Source organism: Electrophorus electricus, chromosome 2, assembly GCF_041902795.1.
Source record: "Electrophorus electricus isolate QZ-2024a chromosome 2, ASM4190279v1, whole genome shotgun sequence".
NCBI classification, from domain to species: Eukaryota; Metazoa; Chordata; class Actinopteri; order Gymnotiformes; family Gymnotidae; genus Electrophorus; species Electrophorus electricus.
The window spans coordinates 41,922,322-41,932,750 of NC_137498.1; the positions used below are offsets into that span (position 1 = coordinate 41,922,322).

The 10,429-nt window shown below is 42.9% G+C and overlaps 1 protein-coding gene across 4 annotated transcripts; it reads left to right on the plus strand.

Moving 5' to 3' along the window:
- Positions 1–10,392, plus strand: btr30 (bloodthirsty-related gene family, member 30). 4 transcript variants are annotated; one of them, XM_081704330.1, is made up of 10 exons: positions 2–1,203; positions 4,354–5,001; positions 5,672–5,767; positions 6,282–6,515; positions 6,916–7,084; positions 8,234–8,305; positions 8,497–8,520; positions 8,715–8,741; positions 8,966–9,141; positions 9,259–10,385. In XM_081704330.1, the coding sequence occupies exons 2-10, from the start codon at positions 4,375–4,377 to the stop codon at positions 9,619–9,621; spliced, it is 1,788 nt and encodes a 595-aa protein (XP_081560456.1). In that variant the 5' UTR covers positions 2–1,203; positions 4,354–4,374; the 3' UTR covers positions 9,622–10,385. The 4 variants fall into 4 exon arrangements, with proteins under 4 accessions (XP_081560458.1, XP_081560456.1, XP_081560452.1 ...); XM_081704326.1 differs by having other exon boundaries at positions 3–1,203; positions 4,351–5,001; positions 9,259–10,384; XM_081704332.1 differs by lacking the exon at positions 6,282–6,515 and having other exon boundaries at positions 1–1,203; positions 4,351–5,001; positions 9,259–10,392.
- The last annotated feature ends 37 nt before the right edge of the window (positions 10,393–10,429 follow it).

Here is a 10,429-nt window from a genome sequence, read left to right on the forward strand (position 1 = left end):
ATATCGCCAGTGTATTGTATATACAAAATATGAATATATACATGAATACATACACAACTGGTGCAGTTCTCTTCAGGAGTGATCAAAGCCAAAGCTAAAAACAGAACAAAACAAACAAATAAACAAACAAAAAAACATACTAGAAGCAAACACACACAGAGAAAGAAACAAATTCAGGACTACAGTGACAACCACAACCCAACAAAAATGGCAGCCACTCCCTATCACCAGTATACAAAACCAAAAACACTGTATACAAATGTACAATGGCAGCCGGCAGCACAAGGGAAAAGCAAATGCAATGTCCAGGTGGGAAGTAAAGTCATACAATAACCAGAGCAAGTCTCAGTATCATAAACCTCTAACTCATACACAAACAGCTCTGTAACCCTCTAGCACTCTTTCTCTGAGGAGGGACCTTTTAAGAGCTGGCGGGCTGGCCGGCCTAGAAATCCAGAATGGAATGGAGTGCGATCCAGAGGCAGAGGTGGGGATCCGGCACTGGACCTCAAATATGTATGAAAACACATCCCACACAATCATATGGACACAGGACATAAAGAAAGATTTGGAACCTCAATGCACCATAATGCAGAGGATTTTTTTTTTTTTTTTTTTTTTTTTACAATTTAGACCTTATAATAATAAATATGCCTGTATAATTGGATACCAGCCAACATGTGGCACCCATGTGTTTCCTCGTTACAGCAATGTCAGTACAGACTTTCCATAAATTCAAAGACATGTAACAAAAAAAGCAAGACATGCGATAATGCAAAAGCAACAGAACAATTACACCAACAAAACAAAGAAAACATCATCATAATAAAGAATAATAGTGCAGATTCTGTAGCCATCACTTGTAGGCTCAATATACACCTCTGCACAGTTAGCAAGACTCACCTGTCTACTTTGCAGAGTATGGCCAAACCCTTTACACACACACACACACACACACACACACACACACACACACACACACACACACACACACACACACACACACACACACAGAGATAGAGAGACAGACAAAAGCTGGCCAGTGCAGCACAAGGACGAGGACACCAGTAGAGAAGCGAGTCCTGCAGAAACATTTCATTCTAAAAGGGACTTCATCGTCCACATTTTATACTTCATACTTCATAATCCAGAGAGAAGAGTTACAAGGTGTTCCAAAGGGATATTGCACAGATTCCAACCAAGGTATGTGAATGCTGTGAGCTGTGAATGGAATAATTAATAATTACTGAATATTTTTATGAATGCCATTTATTACTCCATAAAGGTAGACCTAATGGCACAGATAGGAAAATGCTCCTCAAGTGTTAGTCAGTGTAGCTGTTTGATTACAGAGAACTTTTACAAATTTGATAAGGAGTGATCAAGTGGATGGACTTTTATAAAGCAACTTCATGAAAAAATATCTACATTTCTGTGATCAAAGTTGTCCAGACTCATGTTTGGTTCATAGCTACGTGCTTCTCACCTGTGAAGCTCTGGTATCAGTCTCTCAAAGACAGAACAGTGCTTACCAGCCTTCATAGTACTGAGATTTTGTTCATGCAAACATTCCTTATAACTGATCTTTAATTGCTCAAATAATTACATACCATGTCTAAGCAGCATTCTATTGCAAGATGTAGATGTGCCTTTTAGTCAGTCAGCCATACCAGCTGCCTGATAGCCTTCAGTCAGCCTTCATAGCACTTCAGCAGTGTAACATGCTGAACAGGTTGAGCTGGATGAGTTAAGATACAGAAACATATCCACAGTAAAACCAGTGTGGCATAAAAGAGAATTCTTTGCATGAATCTGAATGAGCAAAACTGCTAAATTATGTTGTTTGAGGTGCAATGGGAAGAAAGTGTAAAACAAAACAAAACAAAAATCCCCAAAACTAATAAACCAAAGTTTAGATTTTAAATATTCAGTGTTTCCCCACTTCAATTAGTTAGCAACACTGGTTTAAAGGCCTCTATTGATCTTCACCTGAAGCACCTTTCAATTTTATAACCAGATGTGAAAGAACTTTCTGTAACCTCTACCTCCAATGCCATAAACTACTTCCTAATTAACCATTTTTTAAATATCTCTGCTTTGTGTACAGGTGTTATGAATACCTCTAACTTAAGTTGTGTAATCTGTACAAAGGCCCTTTCATTTGAATGCCTCAAGTATACTATGCAACGTAACAGCTGAAGGAATGAGTGATATTTGCTCATACAAAGAAATGCACCTACACATGCTGAAATCCTAAACCTATTTATTCCCCACTGCCAATACTTGTTTTTCCATGAAACAGATTTATTTTAAGACTTGTGAATTAAGGCAGTTCAACATACCACACAGGAAGACATGCAGAGATTTATTCAAATACAGAGAAAAGATCAGGCTGTAGAGAAAGAGGACGATCAGCGGGAAAGGCGCACTGGAGAGCCCTTAAAACATCAAGTTAACCACAAAAAGGGTACTGTGAAAGCATGAAGATGTTCAGAAATATTTAGTAAACAGCAACAGTCTGAGTAATACTCAAACTAAACCAAAAAAAACGCATAAAATGTCATTTGTTTAATATTAGACAAAACCAAATGCAGATCTGTGAATTTTTTTAAAGTTAAATTAGTAAAAAGGGGATAAAACTATTAGGTGTATATGTTACATACATCCAACAGTGTCTATGATGTGATGTTTGGTGAGTAATATTATTACAGACATTAATGAAAAGAATATCTGCACTCCCAGATTTCCTTTCAGTTATAAGATGATATATTAGATCAAACACAATAAATTTGTCATGGCTGTCTCACTATTTTGGGCTATGCTTTGACTTTTATATCTGTGATTACCAAGCCTCCCACAGAGAGATAATTTTCTACCGAATCATCCACTCGTCCAGCTGATCAGTCTTCAGAAGACCTTAATTATCTGGATCAGGTGTGCTGAACATGGGCTGAAACTAAACTGGGATGGCAGATTCCCAGGAGGCTTTGGGCCTTGTGCATTTGGTATCACTTAAATATGGTCTGGTTCCTTTAACTGAATAAATTCTGCTAGCAGGAGTGGCAATGTTTTGTGGTGCTTAGCAGTGGAATTGAAGGTTCAGACTGATGTCTCTTCATGGGGGCAGCAGATGGTGGAGGATGTAACTCCTCAGAGAATCCTAATAGGCAAGTGTGTAGCTGATTTCCTGTTGTTGATGTAATACTAGGGTTTCTAAAAGAAAGTTTCACAAACAGGTTTCTAAAACCCAAGACCCCTAGATAAAAAAGACTGGTCTGTCATTGGATTTTAATGGCTCTGGTAAAATGTTTCCAGGTGGTGAATCCTGTACTTGCATTTGAGGTCTGTTGTTTCTGTTCTGAACGTGGGTGGGTGTGTTGGCTGAATATTAGTCTTCTGCAATGACTTTAAACTCAGGATTTGACAAGGTGGAACTTCTTCTGAAAATCTTTAGCTAAACTCAGCTCTTCAACTAATTTCCCTTTGTTACAAGCTAAATAATTGGAAGACAAATTTGGTATTAGTTTCACTCATAGTACTCAGGCCCAATGTTTAGAAACACACACTAGCATTTATGTCTTAAAATTATTCTGTGGTTGTTTCTCCACTAAAAATGCCATAGTTCAACTCCTTCCCTTGTGTGGATTTGCTCCCATGTTAATGACAGTCTATGACTTCTTCAAAAAGAATGAGCATGCATGCAGACTCAGTCTGGTGCAAAACCGGCAGGACTGCATTCTGAACTTTGGGAACAGCCCAGGAGGTCTAACGTTTTCTTAAGGCTTCATGCTGATTTACTTGATGCACAGAGCAAAACAGTTGTCTTTTCACAGACAGGCTTCAAAATGAATTCATGAGATTTCTGAATGGTTTAACTGTTAGAAGGCTTAACTCTGAACAATAAACAGTGTATTAATAGGCCCATCACCTTTCAACTGGTTAGCCTACTACTACACAATGATCGTAATGGAATGACAGGAATGCGTGGTGTGGCTTTGTTGCTCATCCTGACATGAGCAGTAAACAGGTATTCTGTGCCGTGGCTTTGCGCAACGAGCTACAGGCTACACTCTGACAACAGGGTTCTGATCTTGTTTGAAGATTACCACAGCGGCTCACCCAGACTGGAATTTCTAAAAACAAAATTCTAAAATAAACTAAACGCTCGCGATGATATGACAACTTGACATGCATTTCTATTTGTTGTTCAGTATCTGGCAGTTGAGAGAAAAGGAACCGCTCATGCTGAATGAGCATTTGACGCCGGTGGTGCGTGCACAGCGGTGAGCGTAACCTGGCGCGCTCTTTTAAGCCGCTGTGTGCAAGTAACTGGCTTCTCGTTCTTCCCAGCAGGCCGTGCCGTGGTAGACGTCTATGATGGCCGAACTTGGAGACGAGATTTTCACGGAGCAAGAGCTCACGTGTTCCATTTGCCTGGACCTCTTCAACCAGCCTGTATCCACACCGTGCGGCCACAACTTCTGCCAGAGCTGTATCGGGGGTTACTGGGCTTCCAGCGCCGTGTGCACCTGCCCGCTGTGCAAGCGGCAATTCGATGAGCGGCCCGAGCTTAGCATCAACCGAGTGTTCGCGCACATAGCGCAAAAGTACAAACAGATGCGCTACGGCGAACCCCCGACGGCTAAACCACGACAGAAAGCGGTGGCCGGGGCGGCCCTCCCCATGAATGCGTCCCCAAATAAGGACATCCTGTGCGATATCTGCACGGGCAGAAAGGAGAAGGCGGTGAGCTCGTGTCTGACCTGCACGGCTTCGTACTGTGAGGCGCACGTGTTGCCCCACCGCCAGACCGCGTTCTACTCGTCCCACCGGCTGCTGGACCCCAGCGAAGCCATGCGCGGGCGCACGTGCGCGGAGCACGGCAGGCTGCTCGAGGTTTACTGCCGCACGGACGAGCGGTGCATTTGCGCCATCTGCGTCCTGGAGGAACACCGGACGCACGCGACGGTTTCGGTGCAGACCGAGCGCGTCGTCAAGCAGGTCAGAGGTCAAGTGTACATTAGTCGTACGGGGGTTGCCTGCAAACTACTATTCCAAAACGACTTGATATGAATATGCATCAAGATCCATTGGCACATGAATAAAAAAGGAAACGCAGAACTTGCTAAACTGTGGGACCAACGTAACGTCCATCTGTTCAGTCAGTGTGAATCCTGATGCTCCTTTTAAATTTATACCAAGATTTACTTTGTGACTTCTGAATCCTTGCATGTCCTCTCTAGCTATTCCATATAGTTTAGGTATTCCAAAATATTTTGTACTCACAACCCATATGTATAGAACTGCAGTGCTACATACACACTTGTGCATAACATGAACCTTGTGAAACATGGTGCCAGCACCTGAAAGGTGTATACTAGTTTTAATGACACAGAAATGTACTTGTACTTGACATGGGGAGTAATGTATAGCAGTGTCATGTTTATTCACTCCAGCTCCCTTTTGCAGTGGGTTTTAGAAGATTCATAGATTTTCACAGTATAGAAAGTGAGCATGTCTGATTCTTTAGCAGTCAAGTCTGAGCTATAGATTCATGTTGAGTTTTGGCTTCACCTCATATATAATTTATTATTAATAATATCTATCTGAAAACAGCAGCAGTAGTTGGGCAATGAAGGTTCCTTTTTTTTTTTCTCCCCCCCCCCTTCAGAGACTGCTTGGGAAGACTGAACTACAGATCCAGTGCTCTATTGAGAGGCGAACGCACCACATTACTGAACTGAAGCAGCGTCTGCAGATTCTCAGAGTAAGTGTGTGGAAGCAGAGACCATCTCTATCCTTTAGTCATTCCCCTCGATTCAGCTGCCTTCTGCTTCACCAGAGCAGCATGGTGCAGGGACGTCTCTAAAACTGAGTCAGGCCTTTCTCTTGGCCGATTAGATTCACCTAGAGTAATAAAGCGCACGTCAAGTCTTTGAAAATTCTTGATTTGCTGGAAAGACTAAATTGACTTGTTGGAAATGCTTCCTTTTTAAAAAATCAAGAGCCCAGTTTTAGTGGTCTGTAATGTCTACTGAAATTTCCTAGAGTCTAGTGACTTGTCAGGTATGGTTTTATAGTTCAGTATGGGCAATTTGAGAGAAGAGCACTGTTATAAAGGTGTTAACCCTTTTTCTTCTCAGATCTGTAGCAATGAGCCTGGTGACTTCTGAACACTACATAAAGAGCCAAACTAACATTTAAAGACTTCCAGTCCTTATTCTAGTGACAACCACAGTTCTCATTGTATTGGGACTTTTGTGACTGATCTTGTTGTTCAGAACTATGCCCAGGCTGAGCTGACTGAGGTGGAGCAGCTCCTCACAGACATCACTCACTCCGTGGAACGAATCCAAAATGAGCTGGTGGGCGGCATTGAGGAGAAGCGTGACGGTGTAATTGGCCGAGGGGAGGGGCTTGTCTCCCAGTTGGGAGTGGAGCTGGGGCAGCTACAGGAGCGCAGGGCTCGTCTGGAGGCTCAAGCCACTTCAGAGGACCACATCGCCTTCCTGCAGGTAGAAGGGCACTGGCCAGCTGTTGGGACAGGACACCCTATGCCTACTCTTAGACCAAAAGATGGGTGTTCCTGTCAGTTGTGGTGGTCTGGTTTGGAGGTAAACGGCAGGGTGGTGGAACTGTCTCACTAGGGATGGCAAGGAGAAACTCTTCATATGCTTAGTGAGAGATATAAAAATGACTTGCTCCTTGCAGAATTGTTCCTACACAGCTGGCTCTAATTAGGCCACACTAGGATGGATTAGTAGTTTTGGAGGAAGGCTGGAACTAAACCCAGCAGCACTGGGATTGTGCTATAAAGGACCACTTGTTTCTTAATGTGTGATATCTTTGGAAATATTTCCTTTCAAATGGTTACTGGTCAAGTTAATTATGAATGTTGATCCTTAATCCTCACAGAGCTTTGAAGATGCCAACATGCCATACCAGGAAGTTAGTAGTGTGAACCCAGGTGAGGGTTCTGACCTGCAGTTGCACTTCTCACTGGGGGATGTTAAAACTGCTTTGGGGGATATCCGGGAACGGCTGGATGACATTCAGATGGGGGAAGTGCACTACCGCCGCTCAGGTGAGCCTCACCCACAGCCACTCGGAGATCTCCACCCCACCCACAATGCATAGCAGGGAAGTTGCACTTTAAACACTCCCAGGTGGGGGGGGGGGGGGTGGTCTGCTCTTGGTGTGGTCACTGTAGAGATGGGCATGAGCTACATGTCATGCTGTAGCAGGGGTGTCCACTCCCAGCCCTGTCCCCTGTATATATCTATGAACTGGTGTTTTCCCTGCTCCAGCATGCCTGAATCATGTGATCAGGTCATTGTTGAGGCCTTAATTGGGCATGAAGGAGCAGGTGTGCTTTACCTGGAGTGTCAAATACTAGGCTGCAGAATCCTGCCCTGTGTGTGGGGTTGTTTTTGTTTTTTTTAAATGGTAAGTTCTTAATGCTTCATGTTTTGAAGTGTTCTGAAGGTTGACAGTCACTTCCTATCAAGGCAAAATGCACTCATCATGAGGTGTCAAGATTTTCCCTAGTCACCTTGTATCTCTTCCTGTTGACTAAGTAGGAATATGGTTAAGAGGAGCATGGCATCTGATGGTGTCCAGGAATTTGTGCTGAGTTGCTGTGAATGTGAGAGGTACTGGTTGTGCTCTGGTGGGTGTTCTCCCCAAACCTGTTGTAACTCTCTACCACACCTGTCTTGTAAAAAATTGTGACCTTTTTCCTTATGAGGTAAAGTATACATGGCTGTTGGCTGAAAATCAGCATTCCTGAACAGAGCGAGTGACAAACTGGTTGGAGTGTCAAAGCAACGCTGCTTAGTGAGATGGTATATATCAGCATGATGCAGCTCTGCTTTTCAAAACATGCAGTGTGGGTCTTGGGCTAGAGTCACATTAGTGTACAGCTATGTGTTCAGAGCTGAAAAACCAAGAAGTGTAAACATTTTTCCTTTTCACCATAATCATAAACAGCCTCCACAGCAAAAAATCTTTCCTACAGACTTGTGCTTCTGGTCTGTTCATTTTATAAATACTGCAATGTTTACTGATTTTTGGAAATGTAGATTTTCAGGGCAGATGTTCACACTAGTGGCTTGCATATAAACATGAGTATGGACCATGTGGTCAAAAATTGGATCCGAGTAATGAAGTCAGAACTGGGCAGTAAAGCCAGTCTAACAATACATTTTGTTGTGACATTGTAAATGTGTTACAGTATCTATGCTACACGACTCTGAGAGTATGATGAGTGTTCGATCTCTGAGGAAGAAGGAGTTTTCACTTAAAGGTAAATACTCAGTGAATCTCTCCAGCTGAGCACTGGGACTTGGCCAATCAAGCATGTATTGGCTCTGTCCCCTAACTGCATTACTTGGTGCCTGAAATCTTACTTTAGGACTGCATCACCTGTTTTTGGGAAATTGTTTAATATATTAATGTTTTATGCTTGCCATTAATTTATTCATCTTTCTTCCACAGATCTACGCAAGATAAAGGGATCCAGTAAGGGATTTTTAAAATTAAGAATTAATTACTTTTCTGAACACCTGGCTTGCTAGGTCTGCTTAGGTCCTTCCAAAATCCTAACCCCCTCAAAGGAGTTTTTAATCATACCCACCAGCTAGGGAAGTGTCGAGAGGGCTTGTCACCATCCCAAATCTAATGTTCCTGAATATGAACTTGCTTCTCTCTGTTAGGTCACAAAAAAGTCAGAGGTTATCTTGGTGAGTATCACCTACTTCTGGTAAGTTTCCATATGCATTGCCTTTTCAAAATAACAGATTTTACATGCTTTGTGGTTAATGACATGGGATTCTATAAAGTAAGCATGACATGGCAACTCCTATCACTACACCACCCAGCCTCAAGGGTCTGGTTATTGTAGAGTTTGACATGTGAAACTAGGCAATGTAAAACGGTCTTCTCTTGCTCCTGTGTACTCCTCCAGAGGAGATCACACTAAATCCGATGACGGCCTACCCTTTCCTCATCCTCTCGGAGGATAGGAAGCAGCTAAAGCGTGGTGAGAAGCTGCAGTTCTACAGGACCAGTCCACAGCGCTTTGACGTCTGGTCCTGCGTGGCTGCCAAGGAGGGCTTTGAGTCTGGGCGACATTACTGGGAGGTGAGTGTGCCTCTTCACGTTTGGGCTGCAGTCATAGAACATACCCTGGGTGCCTGCTTTTATAGCTGGGTTCCACTCACTTCTCCATTCCTGAGTGGGCCATGTGTTTGTGTGCAGGTGAACGTGGGTGATAATAAGGATTGGAAAGTAGGAGTGATGTGTGAGTCAGCCCAGAGGAAAGGTCTGTTCGATATGAGCCCTAGCAATGGTTATTATGCACTGTGGTGGAGCGGCAACCAGTTGCGAGCCCTCACAACTCCACCCCTCACCAAAGTGAAAGGTACTGGCCGCCTGCGTCAGGTGGGCATTTTCCTGGACTGTGAGGAGGGTCATGTGATCTTCTACAATGCCAAGACGGGTTCAGAGCTGTACACTTTTGTGGGAACAGCCTTCTCTGAGAAAATGCTGCCAATGTTTGGCACGGCAGACAAGGAGGTGCCATTAGTCTTGCTGACCACGTTTGCTCACCTGCCTGAGTGAGACCATGGGCCTGCAGTGTCAATGGGAAGCAGTAGTGGCCTATGGGACAGTCTGGTAAAACAATGTCAGATTACCATAATCTAGCAAAGGGTTTGAGAGGGAGACTGAAACAGAAGCCTGTTATGAGTAGCAAATTCTAATTTTTTTTTTTTATATTAGTTGGAAATATCAATTTGCCTTTGGTATGCCTGTGCAGACACCTACCATCTCCTGTCAGTTGAGTATGGGGTTCATCTACACATTGGTATGGTTGGAGATGGCCATTTTGTAGCTTTTACAATGGTAATAAGTGTCTTGTTTAAATTGATATGAAAATTCTATTGTACCTGTCTTTAAATGTATAACTAGAATGCAGCTAGTCTTGCTCCTTGTTTAATGTGTGTGCTACTGACCTTCTCCAAGTTTGTAAGTTGTGTAAGGGTGCGTAAATATCCAAAAAATAAACTTGAGTAAAAAAAAAAAAAAGTGTGGTGTTTTAAAAGAGCCTTAATTCAACCATGTTCAGTGTGGGGCTCTGGGATGGTTCCTATAGGAGTAATTAAATCTGAGCTGCTGGCCAAGGTTCTCTACACATACCACTAGGGGAGAGATTTGGAGCTAGGGCAATTATTTAAAAAGCACTACATGTAAAGATCAAAAGGTAATGGTTCTTGACTGCCTAATTTAATTCACTATCGTGAGTACTCTTCAGTTGGGTAAAGGTGTGGTCAACTGACTTTGGAATAAAGAACTAACAAGGGCAGAAATGCATTTACCTCAAAGCATGATGTGGTGTCTGGTAAACTAGTGAAAAATTGAACAACCTGGT